At 39.1% G+C, this 26940-nt stretch overlaps 4 protein-coding genes across 8 annotated transcripts in view; 3 read left to right on the top strand and 1 right to left on the bottom strand.

The window, feature by feature from the left end:
• Window positions 1–3705: 3705 nt before the first annotated feature.
• Window positions 3706–6008, bottom strand: LOC127456247 (nicotinamide riboside kinase 2-like). Its single transcript, XM_051724642.1, has 8 exons — window positions 5764–6008; window positions 5270–5360; window positions 5017–5065; window positions 4663–4849; window positions 4409–4480; window positions 4215–4321; window positions 4041–4135; window positions 3706–3959 (listed from the first exon to the last, which is right to left on the bottom strand). The coding sequence occupies exons 1-7, from the start codon at window positions 5787–5789 to the stop codon at window positions 4047–4049; spliced, it is 621 nt and encodes a 206-aa protein (XP_051580602.1). The 5' UTR covers window positions 5790–6008; the 3' UTR covers window positions 3706–3959; window positions 4041–4046.
• Window positions 6009–7515: 1507 nt separating this feature from the next.
• LOC127456254 (CDC42 small effector protein 2-like) lies at window positions 7516–11725 on the top strand. Of its 3 annotated transcripts, none has more exons than XM_051724655.1 (5): window positions 7516–7669; window positions 8603–8826; window positions 9033–9134; window positions 9480–9558; window positions 11176–11725. In XM_051724655.1, exons 2-4 carry the CDS (start codon window positions 8773–8775, stop codon window positions 9552–9554), a joined length of 231 nt encoding a protein of 76 aa, XP_051580615.1. In that variant the 5' UTR covers window positions 7516–7669; window positions 8603–8772; the 3' UTR covers window positions 9555–9558; window positions 11176–11725. The 3 variants fall into 3 exon arrangements, with proteins under 3 accessions (XP_051580615.1, XP_051580617.1, XP_051580616.1); XM_051724657.1 differs by having other exon boundaries at window positions 7663–7773; XM_051724656.1 differs by lacking the exon at window positions 7516–7669 and adding an exon at window positions 7682–7888.
• Window positions 11726–12601: 876 nt separating this feature from the next.
• Window positions 12602–24852, top strand: LOC127456120 (signal peptide peptidase-like 2A). Of its 3 annotated transcripts, XM_051724455.1 has the most exons (17): window positions 12602–12785; window positions 12884–12994; window positions 14370–14552; window positions 14645–14734; window positions 15118–15251; window positions 17059–17210; window positions 17844–17940; window positions 18346–18447; window positions 18804–18885; window positions 18967–19041; window positions 19393–19449; window positions 19547–19597; window positions 21905–22004; window positions 22922–23002; window positions 23084–23244; window positions 23476–23509; window positions 24406–24852. In XM_051724455.1, exons 1-17 carry the CDS (start codon window positions 12735–12737, stop codon window positions 24444–24446), a joined length of 1602 nt encoding a protein of 533 aa, XP_051580415.1. In that variant the 5' UTR covers window positions 12602–12734; the 3' UTR covers window positions 24447–24852. The 3 variants fall into 3 exon arrangements, with proteins under 3 accessions (XP_051580415.1, XP_051580417.1, XP_051580416.1); XM_051724457.1 differs by lacking the exon at window positions 19547–19597; XM_051724456.1 differs by lacking the exon at window positions 23476–23509.
• Window positions 24853–26216: 1364 nt separating this feature from the next.
• Window positions 26217–26940, top strand: part of LOC127455937 (transient receptor potential cation channel subfamily M member 7-like) — a 48428-nt gene continuing 47704 nt past the window's right edge. Inside the window, exon 1 of the mRNA XM_051724127.1 lies at window positions 26217–26385. Coding sequence (XP_051580087.1) covers window positions 26383–26385 — 3 coding nt within the window. The 5' untranslated portion in view covers window positions 26217–26382. The remainder of the gene's footprint in view (window positions 26386–26940) is intronic.

The following is a 26940-nucleotide window of genomic DNA, read 5'->3' as shown; positions in this document are numbered from 1 at the left end:
CTGTTGATTAAAATGTGAGCACTTGGAATACTGTATGCAAAAAAATTGGTATGCAATATGTATTTGTTCTTTTTATAAAAAACGTTTTTTGTGTATTGCTTATTTCGTATATTGCTTATTGTTTATATTATAACTTCAAGTAAAATACTGTATGTTCATTTCGAGTCCATGAAAGAAAGAAGGGGTTTGGGTAGCATTCACCCCTTTCCATAGCAATCTTGAGCTTTTAATATTTTGAAAACTATTATATTTTGCAGGTATCATATTAATCCATCTTACTGGCTGTTTTATAGATAGCCTAATATATTATGTTTATATTTTCAAAAAATATTTTTGCTATGGCTAAAGAGGGTAAATGAAAAGCTATAGTTAGATTCTCAAATAAATAATTTATCATGAAGAGTCGATTTTGTGGATTTATATGATTTTATTTGTAAAGTGTGCTTTAAGAGACACGGGGGAGTGACTTGATTGCGTCAGAGATGTCATTTTACTAACAGCTGATTGGTTCAGCATCTGTTAGCAATCTCTAATCCAGAACGAAACCTGTTACGGAGCAGGTTAGCCTGTAGCCTAAGTTACTATGGAGATGAACACCACTAAAAGCCGACCAACGTTCATTGTACCTAAAACCTGGTGTTGAGGCAAACTAATCTAAAACTTACCTGGCTAGCCACCGAAACCAGCTTCATGGTACAGGCCACAGTGGTTAAATCAATATCTTCAGAAGTGATATGATAGGTGGGGGTGAAAAACAGATCAATTTTTAAGTCCTTTTTTTACTCTAAATTCTCCTCCCTGTCCAGTAGGTGGCGATATGCACAAAGAATGCGAAACATCAAAAACAAAAGAAGAATGTGAACGTAAAAGTGGAGATTTAGAGTATAAAGGAACCTAAATGTTTCTCAATCTGTTTCTCAACCAGAGTGATTACATCTCTTCGGAAGACTTATATTAAACCACTGGAGTCGTATGGATTACTTTTATGCTGCCTTCGTGAGATTTTTGGACCTTCAAAGGTCTGGTCACCATTCACTTCCATTGTATGGACCTACAGAGCTGAAATTTAGTTGTTTATTCTGATTATTACTATTATGAATAGTTATTGAACATTAGTGTCTTTTATCATATTGCATTTGCCACCATTTAATAAAAGCAATACATTTGGCTTCACATTTTGCCCTTAACCATGGTAAAATCAGTGTAATGATAGCCTCTCATGGCCTGTTGCCTAATTCTACTGTGATGCTCAAGGGGAACAGAGCCGCAGATGCGGAAATACTCTGAAAGTGAGTCAACTAGTGTGGCTTTATTAATTTGTAACAACTGTATTCTTGATAGAATGAGAATCAGGAGTAAAACTTTCTTTTAGACCTTCCTCAAACATTAACCATCTCATAACAGTTATGTAACATCTAAGGTGTTTTGTGAGATTACTGCGCCCTATCAGCCCGACACTTGTGCAGTGACGCAGTAAAACAAGACTGTTTTTAGTGGTGAGTGTTTGAGAGAATGCATAAGAAATATGGTGGACATCATAATGACAGGTTTGATCTTACTGCCTGACATAAACATACTATCACTCTCCCAAAACAGTCACAGTATACACCAATCAGCCACAACATTAAAACCACCTGCCTAATATCGTGTAGGTCCCCCTCGTGCCACCAAAACAGCTCTGACCCATCGAGGCATGGACTCTACAAGACCTCTGAAGGTGTCTTGTGGTATCTGGCACCAAGACGCTAGCAGCAGATCCTTTAAGTCCTGTAAGCTGCGAGGTGGGGCCTCCATGGATCAGACTTGGTCAAGCACATCCCACAGATGCTCAATCGGATTGAGATCTGGGGAATTTGGAGGTCAAGTCAACACCTTGAACTCTTTGTCATGTTCCTCAAACCATTCCAGAACAATTTTTGCAGTGTGGCAGGGCACATTATCCTGCTGAAAGAGGCCACTGCCATCAGCGAATACCGTTGCCATGAAGGGGTGTATGTGGTCTGTAACAATCATTAGGTAGGTGGTACGTGTCAAAGTAACATCCACATGAATGCCAGGACCCAAGGTTTCCCAGCAGAACATAGCCCAGAGCATCACACTGCATCCGCCAGCCTGCCATCTTCCCATGGTGCATCCTGCTGCCATCTCTTCCCCAGGTAAACGACGCACACGCACCCGCACCCAGCTGTCCACATGATCTAAAAGGAAACGTGATTCATCAGACTGGGCCACCTTCTTCCATTGCTCCATGGTCCAGTTCTGATGCTCATGTGCCCATTGTAGGCGCTTTCGGCGATGGACAGGGGACAGCATGGGAACTCTGACCGGTCTGTGGCTACGCAGCCCCATACGCAGCAAGCTGCAATGCACTGTGTTCTGACACCTTTCTATCATGGCCAGCATTAAGTTGTTCAGCAATCTGTGCTACAGTAGCTCTTCTGTGGGATCAGACCAGACAGGCTAGCCTTCGATCTCCACACGCATCAATGAGCCTTGGGCACCCATGACCCTATCACCGGTTCACCGGTTGTCCTCCCTTGAACCATTTTTGGAAGGTACTAATCATTGCATATCAGGAACACCCCACAAGACCGGCTGTTTTGGAGATGCTCTGACCCAGTCGACTAGCCATCACAATTTGGCCCATTTCAAAGTCGCTCAGATCCTTATGCTTGCCCATTTTTCCTGCTTCCAACACATGAAATTCAAGAACTGACTGTTCACTTGCTGCCTAATATATCCCACCCCTTGACAGGTGATGAGATAAATGTTTTTCACTTCATCTGTCAGTGGATTTAACGTTGTGGCTGATCAGGGTATAAATATGAAACAAATATGACCCACATTTCCAATAGATGAAAATAACCATTGCCTACTCCCTGTGCTGTTACCTTAGTTACCTGGTTCTTTTCATCTCATTGTGGTTAGTTTTGCTAGAAAACCATAAAAATGAGCAGGACTGTGATCTTAACATTTTCGTAAGCAGACTGAAGCAAAAAAAATTGTAACAGCAGCCTAAATCCTTAAAAGGAATATATTGGGACAGAATTTACATTTTTGGCTCTGACCCTCACGTCCTTCCAAAACCATGTGACTTACATTCTTCTGTGGTACACAAAACATGTGTAGCTGCCTTTCCTATTCAATACATGCATACAGGTTTACCAAGTTCCAAGAAGAAAAGCATAATTAAAGTAGTCCGTAAGACTGCATATGGACAATAGGTTTGTGCAAGTAACAGAAACACCAAAGTTCCATAAAAGTTCTCAAATCTCATTCACACTTCCACACCTGGCTTGGCACAACTGGTCACTTGACAGGCAAAAATACAGTTTAGTGTCATTGATGTCAAACCTAATGCTTGAGTATGTACCAGTACATGCACAAATGAGATTTGAGTTTCAGCAGAGTGAAGGTTTTCAGTGAATAAATTTGGGTCTGTTGCGCACACAAATTGTATGACTTGGTATCATATAGACCACTATTGTGATACTATTTATAGCTTAATAGCCCCTAGTCACTGAATGTTTTCATTTATTTGAAAAAAAAAAAAAAGAAAAAAAAGGTGCAACTTCTGCTAAACATCTTTATTTCTTCTAGGGAACTTAAGTCTGGATCGACAATTCTCATTTTAGACAACTACTCTTTTAACCAGCCGTCTTCATTTAATGCATCATGTTTAGTAAAACAATCGACAAGATCAAAGGCTTTGCAGGAGCTTCATTTTATTGGCTTGTAGCTGCAACCATCCTCAGAACATTCTCAATCCTGATGTTGATACAGATGAGTAGCAATATAAGTGCTTTAAAAACAATATATACAGAGGATATAAAAACAGATATAAAACCGTAACAGCGATACACACGCTGTCTAGGCTGGAGTGCACACTGCTGCTGCTTGCAGGAATCAAAGCAGCTTTCCTCCTGCAGTGCTACAGTGCTTCAAGCCAATCAACAGATCTACAGAGACAAACAGACGTCGGTTAACAAACACTGAATTAACAATACTCAATCCTGCACATTAGACCTCAGGCGTCACACCTTTGTTCACGGCAGACTGTTCTGGATGCCGTTGAGAATCTTTCCGTACACACAGTTGTACAGATGTTCCTTAGACATGGTTCCATCTAGCTGCACTGTAACAACGACACATACAAACCGTCAATGTCTTAAGTCTCAATGCATCAGAAATAACACAACCGCACAAACACTTACCAACATCAACCCCTGAGTCTTGCATAATTTTTGTGTGCTTCACATACATGGGCCAGACGTGTCCGTCAAACAGACCGGGTGGGTCTGGCACCGCATAGTTCCTTGAACTGAAATACATACACAAACACAGAGATCAGGTGTCTGATCAAACCACATTAGTTCTTTGACTTCAGTTCAAATGATGCGATACTCACCTCCTCCTCTTTTTGCAATCTTCGTATGGAATGGAAATAAAGTATCGTTGGTTGAACACATCGATCAAAGGTCTGTTGAAACACAATTGGGCCTAGTCATTTACAACTTCACAATTAAGTGTCATTAAAATCAAAATCATCTCATGTGAGATCACAGGTAAGCATGTGCCATTACGATTAGATAATAACTGTGATATAAGATTTTGCTCATGCCACCCACTCCTGCCATGTAGAGTATAGATGTGGCGTCTCACCCGTAGGTGTACAGCAGGAAACCTTCCACAATCAGGATATGAACACCTTCCTCTTCATCCTGCTTGCGTGGAACGATTTCTGAGTCCAGGGTGTTGTTGACGCCGTGAGATCTTTCAAACTTAACAGGGTTCTGCTCCCAGGCATGGATGGTGTTCATCATCGCGTCCATGTCCAGGGCGGAGATGACTATGGAATCAAAGACGTAAATGAAACGGGTGAGCACTAGAGGTAAGTGTCGCAGACCACCAGGCGTCTTAGTTAAATAAACATGCAAAATGTTATTTATTAATGCACCTTGCTTTAATACACACACACACACAACACAGCAACCCTTCGATAAGAGCCCAGCTTACCATCATACTGCTTAAAGCCATCTTCACCAACAGCAATCTCATCTTGGGGCTGAAACATACATCAATGAGATGCACTCCAGAATATTCTGACCAGCACAAGCTGATGGAGATCCCTCCAGACACTCCTGACTAGAACTGTCCTTTACAACTAGACTAAAACCATCTCATCCATCACAAATGACTTAAATGATCAATCTATATCATTAATGAATAACCTACAGCTCAGATGTGTGCATTCTCTGCATCTACTGACCTTGAAGAAGTCATCCTGATGGACCACACAGCAGTTGGGCAGAGTCTTGATCAGTCTGTCAGTCAGTGTTGTTTTACCTCCGTTTGTGACCCTGAGGGACAAAAACACGTTCAAATCAGAGACACATCACAACCACCAAGTAACATGGAGTAAATAGTGCCATGCCAATGGTACCACCATGTTTTTGGGAATGCACTTTGGTATTTCCCATGCACCATTTAAGTATCATGTAAACACCACGGTACATGTCATGAATGCCGTTCAGCACCGTGACAACGTAGTAGCATGCAAGGGCATCACGTGTCCACATTTCCTCAGATTAACAAACTATTTTCAACCCAACGAATTACTAATGTAACCATAGAATAGTCCAAGATACATTAGTTTCTATGTTGTCACTGTAGCTTTGAATTATTGTTAATGGCTACTTTTATATTAAACGAGTGGCACGCGCACAACACGCGGCCTGGAATGAGCACGCGCTCTTTACTCACCCGCCGATGCCGATGATGAACTTCATCTTCAAACTGGAAGAGACACGCGTCAAATCTGGATAAAAGTGGCTAATAACACCGGTAACGGATCAATGACCGTACGAAAGAAAGCGTGAAAAGAGAAGGTGAAAGGAAATGTCAACTACTCGACTCCTCCATGGCGCTGAATTAGAGTTGGATGATGGCGCTGCCTCGCGATCTTCCACCAAGAGGAACTCGTTTGCTCACTGCCGCACAGACACTACCGAGAGCTGCGCTCTGATTGGCTATATAAACACAGCAGGCCAGCGGAAACTATTGGCAGCCAATCAGAGAGCTGAAACGTCACAGCCTATGCCACGCCCAGTGTGGGTGGAAGTTGGCCACATTTGGCATACTTTGGTAGTATATGATTCATGATGAAATTTGTTCTACTTTTAGCTGAATAATTAATACACAAGTATACATTTAATTATAGCAAGCCTTGTTTCAATCTGTTAATTATGGGTGTTCTATACATGTATACATTGAAAATCTGTGAAAACTATTAATGTTTTTAATTGCTGTAATGTATATAATATATTGTATATAATATTATATATATTATAGCAATTAAATGTTGCTATAATATATACATAATATATAATAGAATGTAATTTAGCATTTTCTAGAATGCTCTTTAAAAAAAGAAAGCTTGTCTTTACAATAGAAAATGTCTCCAGATAAATCCTAGGCTATAAAGTGTGATAGAGTCACAGACTGGTGTATGTTCAGTTCATGTGTGTTGGAGTAAAAATCATCCCAAAAAACGTCACTGGTCAGAGCTGAACAAAACTCATAAAACATACAACGTCACCCCATGGCCCTCTAAACAAAAGCACATATTCCTTTACTAATGCCTGATTTAATTCATTCGTATCTTTATTTGTTACATTTGTGTTGTGGCAGTTGTTTGGGTTTTTACTGTGGTTATGTCACATGTGTTATTTGTGGTTAGACTTAGTTCCTCAGTCAAATTACAGGTTCCACATACACCTCAAACTCTCTAATTTAAGAGTCTGTGAGGAAGCTTTCGTTTTCCTTTTCTAATAATTATTATATTTTTAGGTTATTTTCCTCCGCACTTTTCCTTTGTCTTGTCTTTGAAGAGCTCACACTTGACTCATAGTCTATACTCAGAGAAGCAGAATGAGATGTTTTGTCAGATCGTGTGGGACGTGATGACTAAATGTTCTGGATGTCTTCACAGTATTCCTGTGATCCGTTTATTCCTTACATGAATTCAGTTACTGCAAATCCACAGTCCACACATTTATTCCACGTCTGAGGAAACCAGCGTTTCTTTAACATGCACAGATAAACTATTAAAGTAATTGAAATATGCAGTTGAATTTCTAATTATTTGCCATTGTATATTTGTTAACATCTAAAATCTTAAATATAATTTAGGCTTAATGTCATCTTTCCCTTCTGCCAAATGTAATTGTATAAAAAAGTTCGTAAATAAACAGCACATATTTTATATGTACAGACATGGCATTTGGGAATTCGCACATTAATATCAGACAGTTTCTGAAGGAATTTCAGACTGAATTTTGAAGTTCGAAAATAAAAATTATGAATATATGACTGTCGTGATACATTATATCGTCGCCCCCTGGTGGAGCAATCTTTCCTAAGCCGTTCAAAACATCTTCGCATGTTTATTTAAGTCGTTAATATTCCTCTTTTTCATCTGTTTTGAAGTGAACATCACGGAAGTTTCACTCGTTACATAATCTTTGGTCGTATCGGGGTGCGTGTCAGTTGTGGGAACTACATAAATGCATACTACATTTCCCAGGAGTGATTTCGCTGGAGTGTGGCGGAAGTGGGCGGAGCTTCCACCAGCTCTCTGACAGACAGACACTTTCAGGAAGTGCTCGAGGTAGGACATCACATCTTCCCTTTTTTTGTAAACTGTGAGGCAAAAGAAGCTTTTTTTTTATAAACCTAACCTGTATGACCAAATATTGTTTGTTTCAGCTCAAGGTTTGGTTTTATTTCTCAAACTGTTCTGTAAGAGAGCTTATTTGATTGTTAGCATGCTAATGTGTGGCTGAGGTTTCCTGCTGCGCGTTTCTCTGTTTAGTAATTCATATTAAATGTAAATATATATTTACTATATTTCAACAGCTTTTGTCATGTGTAACAACTTTTAATATGTTTAACACTTCTAAACTGCTGGATTTACATTCTTCCACCAAATAACTCTGTAATGTTAAACTCTGATTTGATTTGATAATGATAAAATCAAATAATTGCCTGTATTTTGATGTTCGTTTTAATGAAATGATTGTTGATGCAGGAGGTATATTCTGTAATACTCTTGAGAGTAATGATACTGCCTGTCTATATTGCACCTCCAGTCTCTTTTTTTCCATTAATTTGCCCCCCTTTTTTCAGGATACTTTTGACCTTTTAAGAGGACATATTTTTAACCACATAAAATATGTTGTGTCTCATTCTTTTGTGTGAAATACTTGAAGTGAATCAATACATTGAAATGCATTCTATGTTAGATAATTAAATTTAGTTTTACCACCCATATTTAGATTTTTGGGGGCATTTTTTGTTTGTTCCAGGCCCTTCTTAATTTCTGACTCTATGCACTCTTATTTAGATTTAGATTTATTAACATGTTTCTTGTTAATTATTAATTCAGTATAAAAGGTGGAAAAGGTGTGTTTGTGCTACAGAGGAAATGGCACACAAAACCACAGTGCGTGTAATGTGTATAACTGTTGTATAATCAGTGTGCAGATGTTCATTGTGTGGTGATGACGCTGAAGTTGTTGCATTTCTGTGTTTGATCTTTCAGGAGGAGCCTGTGACCCTCATCAGCAACAGTGGATGCATGACCAGTGCGCGTTCAGTCGGTGAAATCAGTTTCCGGCAGATGCGTGTGGCCATTGTGCAGGAAGAGACGAGTGAAAGACATACAGGAAGAGAGAAAAGAGAGTGAGACGCAGGAAGTGCTGCAGGAGGAACATGACCGAGTTCTGGGTTTGTTTCAGCTGCTGCATCGCCGAGCAGCCGCAACCTGTGAGTCACAAACACGTTAAACATGCAGTTCTGTCATTGCTATGTCAGCAGTGAGGGTCCCTTAAACTTTACAGATAGTCTCATGTGTGTTTTTTGAGCAGTTAATGAATGAAACATGGCTTAGAGTCTGAATGTTCTGCATCTCAAACTGTTTCAATGTTCTGCCCTCTTTCTTCAGCGTATTATTTCTTGTGTGTGAATTGCAGAAGCGGAGGCGGAGAATAGATCGCTCTATGATCGGAGAACCAACAAACTTTGTTCACATGACTCACGTGGGTTCTGGAGATATGGGTTCGGGGCTGGGTGCTGTGAGTGTCATTACTCCTCACACATACTTCATATCATAACAGCAGATATGACGTATTATGCAAATGAGAGACATGCATCATTTACATGTGAAAATCCTCAATGTTTGTGTGTAGAATCACCTGACCTCACATTCTATTTGTTTTTAAAAAAGGAAACATTTGACTAACAAATACACTAACACACCTAACCAAACACTTCAAATTAGAATCATTGTGAAACTGACAGCTTTTGACCAGCTTCATCATTCTCGTTTGTCTTTTGAAGGAAATGGATGATCTGTTAATTTTTAAAATGTTAATGAAATGATTTCCTCTTAACGTAGTGTTTATTTTTGTCTTTTGTAGGTGGACTCCGTTCAAACACAGATGAAATCTAAAGGTGGCTATGGGAACGGCACACCAGAGAGCGTTCAAGGATAAAAAGGTGATACCTTTACATCGCATGGATATTAGCATTACTTTCACTCGTTTGACACAGTTGAATGTCACTTAAATCTGGGGATAAAACAAGGATTGGTGACATTAGATAAAAAGGAAAGTTGTTTCAGAGGCGGAGCAAGTTATGCTTGATTAATGTTTATTGATGAATCGTTCACAATAAGACTAGGAACATGCATTAAAGTCAACATAAAATCCAAATAGCTATTTAGGCATTGTTTTAGGCTACTGTACTCTAAAATCTAGGCAATAGTTAATATACAATAATTTAATTAGGGCTGGGTATTGATAAATATTTCCCGATTCGATTCTAATTCACAAGCTCTCGATTCGTTTCTGATTCGATATCGATTCATATGAGTGTATTTCAGTTATTATGTCCCTTTTGCTTACATATGAAAGAAAAGATCTCCCAGCTAATGATGTTAATTATACAGGGGACCTTCTAACTAGGTACGTTATGAATATACAAATTTTACTAATTATATTTTATAATGTTTTACATTTTGGTCACATTTTGGCTTTTTAAAAATGAACAAATCCATGTATTCAATCAAAAAATATGATAATATATTTAATATTATTTTTGTTACATGTTTATTGTTTAAATTACTATTTAAAAATATTTATATTCATTTGCTGAACACGTGCTAAATCCGGTACTGTCTCTTTAAGAAAAACAGCATTTCTTTAAAAAGCATCTGTAAATGAGCACGTTAACCAGAGAGACTCGAATGGCTTTATTTTATTTGAATTAAATGTTTATTTATTTATTTTTTTGATCAACAACTGATTGTAGAGAGCAGAAAGCATATTAAAAGAGACATTATTCAATGACAAATGGGTCGCGTGGATCAGAACAACTTTTACTCTCAACATGCAGTGAAAGGATCTCGCTGTTGAACAATCCACCACTATACTACACAATTACTGGTGAGTGAAATCTAAACATTTATCAGCCAGTTGCCTAATATAAAAATTTTTGTCACGTAGTGTGAAATTTGGTTGCAAATGCAAGTGATTTCCTCTTACTGCAGAGGGCTGCGCATAGAATAAAAGATCGATCTTGGGATTTAAGTATCGATATCGAGATCATTCAAATGAAGATCATGATGAATTGAAAAATAGATATTTTTACCCACCCCTAAATTTAATGCTGAGTAATGTTACTCTAATAAAGCAAATAACGATCGATTTGAAAAATAAGCGTTACCATTGAGATACGTGAAGATACACTGGAGGGTGAACTTGACCTTCAGCCTCCACATCCCAGTCAAAAAGGTGTTGGCGGTGTTTCAGGAGAGGAGTAGTCCTTCACAATCCACTGCAAACTCACATTCAGCTCTGACTCCATTTTTGTACGGAACACCCACTTTTAACTGTCCAATTAATTCCTGATTGAAAAAATTAAGTCCCATCCTACATTTTTTCTTATGAAATATCCTATTTCACTTGGAAATTCAGCCCATTAGAGAAGTAAAATGTTTTGCAAGTGTTATTTCATGTTGACTTTTGCCTCAGACTATTGCATGGGGACTGAACCTGTAATAAGTGTTTTGGACAACAGTCTCTGTTAATTGACTGCTCATTTTGTGTCCTGCAGCTCATGCAAACCCATCGGGACCACAAACAAATGCAGATCACATACACTGGAGCGAAGTGCTCGCAACACTGCCGTCTGGACTGCTGTAGATATTTTTGTAATAAAAGCATTGCTATTCTTTTACTGTTTGTTAATTGTTCTGTACAAAAAGACCTCTAATGGTAGAGATTGATCCAAATGTCAATACTTGATTGTTAATGGGAGGGATCAATTGTGATCAGACTTTTTCAATGGATCTGTATTTATTTCATGGTTTAATGGTGGCTGGGCCACATGACATCACAATTACGCAAATTCTCTGCAAATGCTTCTGAGCTGTTATTAAATCTGTAATAACTGCTGTTTCTTATATTTTGTACCTTCCAAATATTCCCTGGTTCATGGAATATTCTTTGTTTTATGTTTTAAATGTGCTACTTTGCAGGAAACTTGAAATGTGCATCTCACTGTAACATTTGTGCAATGCTCGTATGGGGTGCATTGCCAGGAAAGTATTTTTGTAAAAATTGTGTTCATTTTGATTCCTGAATAAAAGAACAGTCTTATAAGAGTTTGTGTTTAATTGCATGCATCTGTCAGCGGAAAATATTTCTGCATGTTACTGCTGCTCATCACTAATGGTGGTGCTGGTGTAGTGGACTAAAGCACTGAACTGATAAGCAGAAGGCTGTTGGTTCAATCCCCACAGCCACCACCATTGTGTCCTTCAGCAAGACACTTAACTCCAGGTTGCTCCAGGGGTATTGTCCCTGTAATCAGGGCACTGTAAGTCACTTTGTATAAAAGCGTCTGTCAAATGCATAAATGTAAATGAATCACACATGGACTGTGTGCAGTTACCTAATTATATTTTCACTTTCTTTCGTGACTAAGATGTTCTTAAAATAAACTTCGTTCTGGTTTTTCAGGTTGTGTTGGCACAGTTCTGGGGTTTCCAAACCTTCATATTTAACGACAGTCTTGTGCGAGTTCATAAATATCTGATGCAGAATCATAAAAAAAAAGAAATAAAAAAAAGAAATCCTAACAGAATTCATCAAAACCACTTTAGTTTTGCTCTTATATTATTAGTGGTAAATACTTGTATTATATTTAGCTGGAAACTGTTCAAGCATCAGTTCAAATATGTATGTGTATAACATAAGTTATTATGAGGGTCATAATACTATTATACAATCAAAATATAATAAAAGTAAAATATGCAGAGCTAAACAATCATGTACTATAGTTAAGTTTGATTGTACATTATAAGAAGTATTAACTAAACATGTTTTTTTTTTTTTAAATTGGGCAAAAATGTTTGTTCTTATGCATTTAGTATTAATGCAACATGAATAAATGACGCATGTTTATGGATTTATTTTGTTCGTATGGAAGTTTTTGTGGGCAGAACGCGTGACGCGTCTCAGTCACGTGACTGTGCGGCAGAACGCGGAAGTGTATTTTCATTAAATAAACATGACAGAAGCGAAACTCAGACAATAAAATTACGGATCTTAAAAGTCAGATAAAAATACAAAAAATCGTTTTCCGGAGGACATCTGACTAGATGCTAAAAAATGGCAGTAAATGTGTTGATATTCCTCGCGTTGATGTTGTTTTGTTGTCAGGTTAGACATGAAACTAAATCAAATCAAACCTGAAGCTTTTTGAAGTATTTGTATTTTAAAGGCGATTAATTTCATTTATTTGGTGTGTTCCTTCACAGGTCGGTGGTCAGGAGGCGATTCTACAAGTGTCTTATGGATCTACAGTTAGACAATATTGTCTGGTGTACAACTCCTCCTGGAGCAACATCTCACACTCACTTACTGGAGCTGTGAGAGAATTTAAACTCAACATCGTCACATTCAGCTGAAGAGATTTTAATTAACATTGAAACAATCAGATTCAAATTAAAGTGAATGTATTCACCATTCAGAGTTTCTGACTCAAATTAAAGCAAAGGCATTCATCATTCATAAGATCAATTGTAAACTAAAGTGAATTTAATTATAATGCAGAAAATCACTTAAAACTACTGTGCAGGTATTAGTAACTAAAGGACTAATTGACTAATTATGTCATCAATTCTATCACCCTCATGTTGTTCCGACCCCTGTGACTTTCGCTGTTCCATGGAATTCAAAAGGTGGTGTTTGGCAGAATGACAGCCTCTGTCACAATTCGCTTTCATTGTATGGAAAAAAGATGCGATGAAAGTCAATTGTAAGTATTCTGCTAAACATTTCCTTTTGAGTTCCACAGAAGAAAGAAAGCCAGGGTTTGGAACAACGTGAGGGTGCGAAAATATGACAAAATATAATTTTTTTTAGTTGTAGGCGAACCTGGAAGTCTAATTCGCCGTGGGTTCCTTCTGGATTTTCCTATGGGTTTTGATATGGCAGTTTTGGATTTATAACTAAAATAAGGTTTGTGGTAAACATTACTCGACTATACGTGGACGTTTTGTTCTACAACATAAATTACACTCTGTTATACCTCAAATGTGAATTTTGAAGCCGTTGTTTTTTTTCTTTCTCCCCTTTTCTCCCCAATTTGGAATGCCCAATTCCCAATGCACTCTAAGTCCTCGTGGTGGCATAGTGACTCGCCTCAATCCGGGTGGCGGAGGACGAATCTCAGTTGCCTCCACATCCGAGACCGGCAATCCGCGCATCTTAAAACGTGGCTTGTTGAGCGTGTTACCGCGGAGACCTAGTGCGTGTGGAAGCTCACGCTATTCTCCGTGGCATCCACGCACAACTCACCACACGCCCCACCGAGAGCGAGAACCACATTATAGCGACTCCGAGGAGGTTAACCCAACGTGACTCTACCCACCCTAGCAACCGGGCCAATTGTTTGCTTAGGAAGCCTGACTGGAGTGCAGTGTTGTTTTTTTTTAAAAAGAATGCAATTCAATACGGCTTTAAAATTCACTTTTGAAGTATAAAAGTGTGTAATTTATGTTGTAGAGCAAAATGTCCATGTACCGTTAAGTAATGTTTACCACAGTCCTTGTTCTACACATAAATCCAAAACTGCCATTATAAAAACCCATAGGAAGATCCAGAGGGAACCCATGGTGAATTCTCTTACGGGATTTTGGACTACAACCTGAACAGCTCTATTGAATCAGTGTTAGTTGTACTGAGTGTGTGTTTGTGTTTGTGTGTGTGTGTGTGTGTGTGTGTGTGTGTGTGTGGGTGCAGCAACCATACCCATTAGTGAACCTGACGTCCAGTTTCCTGTGTGAGTGGGGTCAGCTGACCCCAGGCTCTCTTCAGGGTCAGGCTGTGGCGGTCATGCGAGGGGAGTGTGAATACAGCACAAAAGCACAAATCGCTCAAGAACTGGGTGCAACTGCACTGCTGATCACCAGCACTAAGAGTATGGTAAGAGTTTGAATTTACCTTCATCCTGTTACTGCTTCTAAACACCACAAACATCAGTGTGAGCTCCTATTAAAACCTCATGTTTACACCAGGTGACTCCATCAGCGAACGACTCTGAGTATAGTAAAGTAAAGATTCCTCTGGCCCTCATGAGGTATCGGGAGTTTCTGGATGCCATGCAGGTAAAGAACCATGTGACTCTGATCTTCTGTGTGACTGTTGTTGCATTCAATTCATGTTGCAATGATCAAATTAATGAGAAGAGCACACATGAACGCCACAACAGTGTCGTAATTAACAGATTTTAGTTTGTGCCGTGCTCTAGCAACAGAGCTGCTGTAAACACCTAGGCACATCCTTTGCTCTTTATATTGTTGTACTGGTGCTAAAAAGGTCCCTGTCTTTGTCAGTACCTGAAAAAGAGAGAACAAGATTCCCCAATGCATCCATCAAAATGAGTTGAATGCACAACATTATTTCCGAACTCAGAAATAGGAACTATTCATACCGACTTTAAGGCAGCATCCGTTCTGTGTGCATGTTGGTCATGAATCTCTGCTCTCAGGTGTTTCCAGATGGGATGGAGGTGAGGTTATACGATCCACCTGCACCGCTGTTTGATACCAGCATCATTATTATGTTATTGCTCGCTGTGTTTACGGTGGTCATGGGAGGGTTCTGGAGTGGAGCAGCAGAAAAGTGAGTGATTCTGTCATTATTTACTCACCCTCATGTGTTCCAAACCAGTATGGCATCCTTTCTTCTGATGAGCGTAAAAGGAGATTTAGCAGATATAATCTACCGTTCAAAAGTTTAGGGTCACTTATTCTTTATTTTTTTCACATTTTTGAATAATAGTAAAGTCATCTCAACTATGGAATAATATAAATGGAAATATGGGAATTATGTTGTGACTAAAAAAATCAAAAACAAATCAAAACTATGTTATATTTTAGCACACACTAAGTGGCCACACTTTGCCTAGATTTTGCAGAAATGTACTCTTGGCAATTTCTCAACCAACTTCTTGAGGTATCACCCTAGGATGCATTTTAAACAATACTGAAGGAGTTCCCATCTATGTTGGGCACTTATTGGCTGCTTTTCTTAATTATTCGGTCTAAGTCATCCATTTCAAAAACTTTTTTTTTAAATAAAATGTTAGTTTTGTAATTAAATTAATATGTTGGTACAATAATATTTTTGTCTACAAAACTTATTAAAAACATTTAAGCATACGCTTTCAGATAAAAAGATTTGTAAGATCATGAGAAACATTTCAGGCAAGTGACCCCAAACTTTTGAACGGTAGTGTATTCTTGCTGCTATTTTCCATATAATGATGATGGAAGTGAATGGGAACGGACACTGTCGAGTACTCTAACCCACAAAAAACGAGTACTCAATTACTTGTAAATAAAAATGCATGTTAAAAATACCACGTATGACTGAATCTTATGTTTTGTTCTATTTACAAATGTTACCAAGAACAGTTTCAAAATAAGATATCTTCAACAAACTATGCTTTTCTTTTGGGGAAAATGAAATGAAAAATATGCATTAATAAAAATGGAAAACAAAAAAGATTTAAAAATAACAGCCAAAATATTTACATAGAAACCAATACTGACAGCATGAGGGTAATGCACAAATATAAACTCTGAGTCTACATAAAGTCCATCACATTTGAATCATTTCACGTTATTATTCACATTTTTATAAAATGCACTCTGTCGGTGTTCAGAGATTTAACACACACACACACACATACTGGTCTGATAAACTTCAGAATTTCTCGTACTGCTTCACAGTTCGCGTGCACACTTCTTTCCACCGTAAAAGCAGATTCTCGTCTGTTGGTTTGCATAACTCCAACAAGAACTGAAAATCAATTGAGTAGAATTAAAAAAGAATCAAAATATTACAAGTATTGCCATACTTCCAAAAACACGGATGGCATTTATCATCTTCTCTCATTCAACACCTTGATGACACAAATCCACAGTGGACTCAATTGTAACTGCAAGATATGGTGAGAGATTCAGAGGGAAAACAGTGTAATTTAGCATTGCTCCTTGCAGGCAAACGCGTGTTGAAAGTGTTACTGCGGAGATGTAGCGTGTGTGGAGGCTTCACGCTATTCCCCTCAGCATCCGTGCACAACTGACCACGCGCCCCACCGAGATCGAACCACATTATAGCGACCACGAGGAGGTTACCCCATGTGACTCTACCCTCCCTAGCAACCGGGCCAATTTGGTTGCTTAGGAGACCTGGCTGGATTCCCTCAGCACGCCCTGGATTTGACTCCAGGGGTAGTAGTCAGTGTCTTTACTCGCTGAGCTATCCAGCCCCCCGTCGAGTAGTGTTTTTAATACTCAAGTAGTTAGTGAAGAACGAGTACTCGATTACTCTTGCACATCCCTACATAAAAGTACCACAAAAAGTCCATATGACTAGTGCTATATTGTCATGTGCTGATGGGACAGTGTGTGTGTGTTGGCAGGATGAAGCAGAACGCAGGCCCGTCAGCAGATGTGAGCGACGGGCATTCCGACAGCAGCGAGCTGTCTCTCTACTCTCCTCTCAAGGTTCTGCTGTTTGTGGGCATGATGTGTGTGATGCTGGTGCTCATGTATTTCTTCTACCGCTGGCTAGGTGAGTCTGTACGGCGCTGACGTACAGTAAATCCCAAAGTATATTTCAGTTTTGACATGAATGCTTAGCATCTGCGTACAGTCGAACGCTAACCTTTTTTTGACTGTGCATACACAGGCAGTTGGCGCATGCACGCTACAACTGCTATTAGACACTGGACTATTTCTCTTCGAGTTTCCGGCAATGCATCCAATGCATCCATAAAGATGTCTTTATATTCCTTCAGACTTGAGTTATACAAATGCAGAAATCTCCTGACTTCCTCAACACATGCTCTTGACTTGCACATCCACGGTTGTTATTTACACATTAGTTTCCTGATATTAACAGCGATCACAACTTCTAGCGCTTCTCTGTGACAGCAATGGCTCAAATGTGACTGTTGCCACCTTGTGGACCCACTAATTAGTGCAAATAATTCCAGGAGCATGCGCATTCTGCTCATTCAGAGTACTCGCGGTTAGAAAAATCGGGTTGCACTCTGCTGATGACGAAATTTGCGGCACACGTCCTGTACGCAGATGCCTAGTGTTCTCTTCTGACTGAAGTATACTTTGGGCTAAAGACTGACAGTAACATCTTCAGGAAGTGATGTGAGGAATGTAATCCGTGACTGGTTGTTATCTCCTGTAGTTTATGTGATTATCGTCATATTCTGTCTGGCGTCAGCGACGGCACTCTATAACTGTTTGGATTCACTGATGACAGCTGTGGGCTGTGGAACACTAAGGTGAATGCACACACTTGAATTAATCTAATGATTATATCCATAGCCCCATCCCTAACAAACACTTTTTTGGGCTTTTGCTCATTCTTGGCTCATTCGTGAACATTTTTTACACATTCACAAACACATACACATTGGCTTTGTTTTAAATGGAATACTTGCATTCCACTTACAGCATCCTGCACAATGTGTATTGCCTAGTATTCTATGCATACCGAAAATTCAAAATTCACAATTCACTGCAATCCATACCTGTTGAAGTGTAGCTCCTGCTGTTGTCATGGCTTCTATTAAGTTGTTGATGTCTGAAGTTAGGCTTTGACTATATTTAATCTGGTGTGTGTGTGTGTGTGTGTGTGTGTGTGTGTGTGTGTGTGTGTGTGTGTGTGTGTGTGTGTGTGTGTCCAGTGTCTCCTGCAGGGGGAAGACTCTCTCTGTGCGCTCGCTGCTGCTTGCAGCTGTCTGCGTCACACTGGCTGTGATCTGGGGAGTTTACAGAAACGATGACAGGTACACACAAAAGTCTGGTCAAATAATGCAAATAATGTAAAACACTGGAAATTAGTGGAAAGTATGTATTTGTAATCAGAATTTATGTCCGTCCAAAAGTAACAAAGTGCCTTTGATGCAGTATCTTTGGTGCAACTATTGCAAGATTTGATGCAACTAATGTTGCAAATGCTTTGTCAAATCCAGTGACAATTCTTCTTCAGAAGTGCTCATTTCTGCAGCCTGGTACCTTGTAAACACAACATTGTTTCCCTGTGGACTGATATACTGTAAACCTGTGTACACTGACTCCTGGAAATTGTGTAGCAATCAGTCAGTCAGACAGTGTTCCTCTGGTTCTGTTCTGGTCTGTGCAGGTGGATATGGATTCTGCAGGATTTTCTGGGTGTGGCGTTCTGTTTGAACTTCCTGAAGACCATCACCCTCTCAAACTTTAAGGTAACACATGTTTTCACTCATGGCTGTCGTGACATGCTGCTGTGGCTGCAGGTTTGACGTGTGCTTGCGTGTTCCTTGTAGATCTGTGTGATTCTGCTGAGTCTGCTGCTGCTCTATGACGTCTTTTTCGTCTTCATCACACCGTTCCTGACGCCTGTGAGTGACACCTCATACACACTCACTGTTTAATAGACACTCACTCGTCTGCCAAATAGTCTGGTTTTGTGTTATTGCTCTATTGTGTTAAATGGACAGTTCCCTTGAAAATGTAAAGTTCTGTACTCACCCTCATTTCCTTCAAAACCTGTATGATCTCTTTCTTCTGCGGAACAGAAAAGATGTTAGGCAGAATGTCGGCCTCAGTCACTATTCTCTTTCGTTGCATCTTTTGTCCATACAATAAAAGTGAACATGAGTGATGGGTTTGGAACATCATGAGGGTGAGTAAATAATAAGAGAATTTTCATTTTTAGGAGAAATATCTCTTAAATGTGTGTGTTATTACAGAATGGAGAGAGCATCATGGTGCAGGTCGCTCTGGGCCCGGGTGCAGGTGGAGAAAAGGTGAGTGTGACAAGTCACGTTAAGTTATCTGTGTGTGTGTGTGTGTGTGTGTGTGTGTGGTACTAACAGCACTGGCTGGTTCTGCTTCTGGTTCTAGACTGATGGTTTGGTGGAGATTCCAGCAGACTTCTCGTCCTCTTATGAGAAAGTAAGACGCTTTTTTTCTGAGTGTGTGTTCTGCATGTGTGTTTGCCTAGATCAGCGCTACTCAACACGCAGCCCTCGAGCCATCTTTTGTGGCCCACGTTAAGAGTGGGCCGAGTCAGACTCAAGACTGAGTGCATAACATCTGATAAATTGTAACTGTAAACTAAATACTGAGCCATTCCATCAATATTTTAAGCTTATTTTAACCTTCACAACTAAGAAAAACAATGTGTTAAAATAAAAGTAACAAAACAAATACCTCTGTTGCATTTCATATCATTGAGCGCGTTTACATGCATGTTCTTACACCGATTATGCTTAATAAGCGGCATAAACAGCTTTAGAATAAACCGATCGACGCATTGATTTTTGCCCATACCCCAATATAAACACCTTTACCGGCATTCTTTCCGGCTTATCCAATGTGCGTAAGTGTACAGAGAATAACTCGATTATTTTAAGTCTCATGTAAGCACGTTTTATATTGCATTGTCAGATGTCTCAAATAAGAGGATTTTTGGGAGTGATCAGCTTGTTGGTTTTTCATGTAAATGAGCTTAATATCTCATAATTACTATCCTGCTGAACAAACTTCAAAGAGGTTTCAGAACAAAAGCATATTCTATAAGTGTATGAAAACAACACTCAATGAACAATTCTTTTTTTATTGGTATGTCCTCCAACACAATGTTGACATTTCAATAATTTGTTGCTTTCCCCTGCCACTCAAAAATAGATTAAGACTAATGCGAAAGTAGCTTATTTAGAAAAGAGAACAGCTAACCATAGAGTCATTACAACCAGGGTTATTATAGTTTTGAATTTTAGATTAAATTGTTTTAATTTCTGTTCCATTTTTATTTTGTCCTTTCAATTTAGTTTAGTTTTATCTAAAAAGATCCCTGTCTAAAAAATAGACTATATTGAGATTTGTTTTTGTCTCTATCTCCCAGGGTTTGGGAAAATACAGACAAATAATTCAACATAGTAGTAATTAGCACTCACTAAGAAGTTACATCTCACGATTTGTCTTTAAATGGCATGGCGGTAAAGCCGCAGTTTTGCTCGCGGGTGCTCGTGCCCATAATACCCTGTGTCTTGCAGCAGGTGCTGTCGAAAATAAAAATATTTGAGATTTTCTTGAGCAGGCAGTGGAGGTCATGTCGGTCTACAGTCATTATGGAATCTTCAAAAATCAACCAAAGAACATTTCACTGAGCTCTTGCTGAACTGCAGAAAACATGGAGGATAATAATATTGGGCCATAAACAGGGATAAGATTCGTAAAGAATTTAAATGTTCCAGTTCCTCTTAACGTTTCTGGTTCCTTAAAGGTTCAAGTAACAATTACAGTAATGATTCTTATAGTACTTTTAAGGATGAATTATTTGGAAATAAGAAATACAATTGACCCTTTGCTAAGTTCCGCCCCCCTTGCTTACCATTGGATGCTCTGAACAAGCTTTGAGGAGCTTCCCATACGAATGAATGGATGGGTGCCATGAACGACGTGGTTTTTTAGCTAAAAATAGGATTTGTCAGAAATACTTTTAGGGTGGGGCTTAGCAAAGGGTCTTCCATTGAGCTCATATCAGCCATATCACAGATTTTACTTCTTAAATTTCAGCTATTTTATATGGACAATAATTTCTTTAATCATCAATCATGTTAAAAGGTATAAATAAAAGTGTGGATGATAATAAACAAAAGAATTCCTAAAATAGTAAAAAATGTTTTAGATACCAGTCGAATGACAAAACATTAGTGTGACAATCATAAATGTAAACTTCAGTCTTGAGGTGGCCTGGGGCTGCTAAGAAACTGCTGTATGGCTCAACAGCTTGTATGCTCGTCATAACAGTCATAACAGGAAAAAATTATAGTTTATCCTGCAATAATAGCATTGAGACAGCTTCACGCAAATGCTTATAGGTGATCTGTGTTACTTCACCGCAAAACGCTAAAGAGGGAGAACACATTTTTCCTCACTGCAGCAGTTTCTGAGTAACATTGGACATATCTCTCTTTGAACATTCATTATTAATTTCTTTGTCTTTGACAGAAAAAACAGAACTGATCATAACTGTTTTCTATATTGCAATGAATGTAAAACCAAAACATTAGAAAATTACACCCCTAATTTATAGACTATATATTTTGTATAAAATAATTATACTATAAAATTAATAATTATTACCATAAAATTCTAGATGAGTGTTTTTTGTTGTTGTTAACGTTCAGTTCTAGACACTAATGCCAACACAAGCTGTTTGTGTAGCATTTAGACAGTATTGTGTGTTTTTTCCAGTTGCCTGTAGTGATGCGTATCCCACAGTTCTCGGCATTGGCTCAAAATCTGTGTATGACGCAGTTCTCCATCCTTGGCTACGGTGACATCATTGTACCAGGTGAGAGAGTCTTCCACACAATCACAGACATAAAACACACCCTGTGACCTGACCCAACATGACCGTAACTATCAAGACCCAAACCTGACCAGAACCCAACCAGATAGTTCTGACTCAAAGATGGAGTTACGTGGGGGCCTGGTAGCTCAGCGAGTATTGACGCTGACTACCACTCCTGGAGTCGTGAGTTCGAATCCAGGGTGTGCTGAGTGACTCCAGCCAGGTCTCCTAAGCAACCAAATTAGCCCGGTTGCTAGGGAGGGAAGAGTCACATGGGGTAACCTCCTCATGGTTACAATTAATGTGGTTCTCGCTCTCAATGGGGCGCGTGGTAAGTTAGCGTGAGCCTCCACATGCTGTGAGTCTCTGTGGTGTCATGCACAACGAGCCACGTGATAAGATACGCAGATTGACGGACTCAGAAGCGGAGGCAACTGAGACTTGTCCTCCGCCACCCGGATTGAGGTGAGTAACCGCACCACCACGAGGACCTACTAAGTAGTGGGAATTGGGCATTCCAAATTGGGGAGAAAAGGGGATAAAATTAAAAAAAAAGAAATTAAAAAAAGATGGAGTTACGTTAAAATTAAGCCATAATAATGTATTTATTTGTAATTAAAGGAATGTTCCGGGTTAAATACAAGTTAAGCACAATCAACTGCATTTTTAGCATAATGTTGAATACCACAGAAAATATTTTCGACTCGTCCCTCGTTTTAAAAAAAAAAAAAAAAAAAGAGAGAGAGAGAGATGTCCAAATGGGATGAGTCCAAAATGTTTTTTTTGTGGTAATCAACATTCTGCCGCAAATGGTGTTGTAAGCTCAGTTTCCTGTAAGTTATACCTGACAGTCATTTTTTACTAACACACCTTTTTTGTTTGTGTATGTTGTGTTGAATGCTGTTTTCTGCCTGCAGGGCTGCTGGTTGCGTACTGTCACAGGTTTGACGTGTGGATGGGCAACTCCTGCAGAATTTACTTCATCTCCTGCGCTATCGGTACGAGTCTTGTACTGGTACTTCAATGTTACTTCCAGTTGGAACAAAAACAAAAACTTTTGTTTTGTTGTGTGTGTTTAGCATACTGTGTGGGTCTAGTGGTGACGTTTGGAGTGATGTTGGCGACTAAGATGGGTCAGCCCGCTCTGCTGTATCTGGTTCCCTGTACTCTCCTCACCACCTCCATTCTAGCATCCGTCCGGAAGGAGTTCAGACAGTTCTGGAATGGAAACACTTACCAGGTTAGTCATTCTGATCGAATTTTTGTCAGTGCTTCTGACTGGATTGTAAAAGTCAATGGAAAGACATTTATTGTTGCAGAGAATCAGCAGTCGGGATGTGATTTTTTTCCATGATACCTCAAGAGTCTGTGTGTGAGTGAGAGGTGTTTATATGTACAGTAGATGCATGTGTGCATGTATGAAATGTATATTTATGTATAAGACTTGCGATGTGAATTGGTTTTCCATCAGGTACTGGACGAGTCCAGGAAGCCATTGTTATCAGGTTTGTTTTAGTTCCTCATTCTAATCACACGTGCTCAGTGCTGCTCGCTGTCTGTCTGTTTGAACAGCTTCCTTCTCTAATGCCTCATTTCCTGCAGTACACCTGTACACCAAAAGACGTTGCTAGAGTATGCAAATTGTCCTCCTCTATGTGTAGTAGATGTTTATGGCAGAGTAGTTGTCTGATGCTTCTCTGTCTCTCCAGCACGTTCATCAGTTGGCTGATATTTTCAGTTTGCAGTCAGACTCTAAGAAACACATACGTTTATTAACACATAATCAATTAACAGGAATCAGTGATTTATTTACAGCTTATTTTTAAAAATATGGATTTTTTTTTTTTACCTCTTTGAAACTGGTGTTTTCAAATTATATAGTTTAAATATATTATGGTTTTATGATGTATTGAATTCACTCTTTGAAAATGTCTTACGGTATATAAGTGATTACGTTTTGGTTATGCATTTTGGCATATAACAGTTATTTAAAATGTAAAATTGTATGCCAACTGATACATACTTCTCAAATCTAATCTATAGAAAAATAAAAACAGATACGTGAGCTTCGCTCAAGACTTGGACCTTTTTTGTTGAGATTTATCACTTTAAAGCGTATGCTGAATATTTAGTTAGAAATTGCTCATTTTAACGGTTGTTTTTTAATTGATTAAAACTATATATAGTTTTATATTCTAAATTTGCTTAGAACACCAAAATGCGCATAGCATGTCAGTAACCCACACATTATTGGACACACATAAACTCTGAGCAGACTGTTTTTTTCTGCCGTAACATCAAATAAACACCTGAAACTTTACTGAATGTGTGTAGCTCTTTCTGCTGTAGTGGGGTAAAATCATAAGTTAGAGTAATGTCTGTCTCTTGTCTCTTTGTTTAGATGGAAACTCTGGATATGCAGGTGGAGTGAGAGAATGCTGACAGATCTCAGATTTATACATTTCCTCAAACACACAACAAGGGAAATGCCACCTAATAAACACTTTATGTTGATGTGACGTGAATGTTGTGAGTGTTTCAGACTGATGAAACTCTTTACACTGAATCTGTCAGTTACATCGCTGCAAACTGAGATACATTTTGACACTTTCTACACATTTGACTATTAACACATAAACTGACTGATGAAAATGAATCTTTAAGGGGCCTTAAATCTTCGCATCAACCTGCTGTTTGCTTTAACTTTCACTTTTTTACATGATAATTTTGTACCATATTGTTTGGAATTTTTCACAATATAGTAATGAATAGTTCGTGTTTTTTCCTCTGTGATGCATTAATAAAATAAAATGACAACAAAATTGGCTTTTTAAATGACTGAAGATTATTTGTAAATTCAGCACACTGTGGCCTGTTACTGACAGTGACTGAGATCTCTATTAGCGTCAATGTCTGGTTTTGTACACGTGTTTGTGTCAGATACTGTGAGAATGTGTGTTTGATGTTCTTGAGTCTGGTAATAAGGTTTCATTCACTTCACCTTAAACTCTGCTCCCTTAAACATTTACCAGTTTCCACCAAAACACCATAGCTACTATAGTCACTATTTCTACTATGAAACTGTGGTAACATTGTATTAGTCACCATTGTTATCTAAAAATAAATTGACAGAAAGATTCTGAAAGATTCTAACACTGTTTGAAGGAGATCCCACATTCATTTACTAAGATTTTAATATAAACTTTGGCAGAAACCATGGTTACTATATTACAGTTATGTGAATGATTTATCTCTTGTGCTGGAATAGTTTAGTGAATGCTTTTTAATACCTTAAAGAGATAGTTCACCCAAAAATGAAAAATGATTTCATCGTTTACTCACCCTCATGCCATCCCAGATGTTTATGACTTTATTTCTTCTGCAGAATACAAACAAAGATTTTAAGAAGAATATTTCAGCTCTGAAGGTCCATATAATTCTAATGAATGGTGATCAGAACTTTAAAGCTCCAAAAAGCACATAAAGTCAGTATAAAAGTAATCCATAAGACTCCAGTTGTTTAATCCATTTCTTCAGAAGTGATAAGTGTGGATGAGAAACAGATCAATATTTAAGTCCTTTTTTTACTATAAATCTCCACTTTCACTTTCCCATTCTGAAAGTGGAGATTTATAGTAAAAAATTATTTAAATATTGATTCTAAAAATCTTCATTTGTGTTCAGCAGAAGAAATAAAGTCATACACATCTGGGATTTCATGAGGGTAAATAAATGATGAGAGAATTTTTACTTTTGGGTGAACTATCTCTTTAAATTAGTTCTAAAACTATTTTCCAGGATGTAAGCTATCAGATGATTTGACTGTGTTGGAAACATGAGTGCAGTGCTGTAGTGCATAGTATTGGTATCAGATGGCAATACCATGGGACTGAATGATTACCATATACATATACCATGGTATATACATAGTACTTCTATGAATTACATGGTACAACCAAGGCACAAATTAATAATAATAATAACTACTATTGTTTTACATCATTTCTCATTGTATCATCTATGCCGCATTTCTTTGGCAATGCAAGTGTATGTTTGTTTGTCATGCGGGGAAAAAAAATCACACTACATTGAACTAGAACCGGACTCCCCGCGGCTAACGCCGCTGCTCCGCCCCGCTCATGTGACGCGCTGCGGGCTGACTCAGCGGGTGGGACGGGCTCAAGCCGACTCCGTCACGCCGCGTCAGTCCGGAGTCGCACAAGTATGAAAATTCCACCTTCCGCTGGAGCTGCAGCGGACGTACACGATACCCACCGCCGACACCGGGCTTTCCTTCCGAGGCTTAACAAACAGCACAGCGCCGATAGATGGCTAGACGCCCTGGATCCGCTCTTCGTGAGTCTGAACGGTGAAGAGAATGGTAGGCATCGATTGCGTCCTGTTGCTGTGGTTGTTTTCTTGTGTTTGCCAGAGGCTGCGTGGCAAATCTGGCGTAAACTGACACTGAGTGCGCCTTTCAGTGACAAGTCTCTGCTTGCCGAGGCTGCTTAAGGTGGAATGCACGCTGTATTGGCGTTTATATGCCCGTCCTCGCGTTGACAGTTCAGTCACGGAGCTCACCGACTGCTGTTAGCGCGGCTCGAGCATCGCGTAGAACGCTGTGCGGCGTAGCGCGATGGGCTTTCGGCTCGTGTTCGCGCTCGCGCGCTGCTAGCTTTTAGCCCCTCTGACGCGCGCGAGCGTGCGTCGAGCCTGTACCGGCAAACCAGCGGCCAAACGGATTGAAAACCGCTGGCGTCGTGAACAGACAGATGTTTGCGCTGCTGTCGTGCTCAATAATTATCAAATGTGTTCACGGAATTGAAGCATTCGGCTATGAGAAAACACTTCAATTAGCTTAGCTGCTCACTCTGTTTGAACGCTGCTGTCGCTTGATGTAGTTGACATGAAGTATGTCATTAACTAAAGCAACAAT

This window comes from Myxocyprinus asiaticus, chromosome 18, assembly GCF_019703515.2.
Source record: "Myxocyprinus asiaticus isolate MX2 ecotype Aquarium Trade chromosome 18, UBuf_Myxa_2, whole genome shotgun sequence".
Lineage (NCBI taxonomy): Eukaryota > Metazoa > Chordata > Actinopteri > Cypriniformes > Catostomidae > Myxocyprinus > Myxocyprinus asiaticus.
Note: the sequence above shows the minus strand (reverse complement) of the source record. Positions and strands in the feature narration are given on the sequence as shown.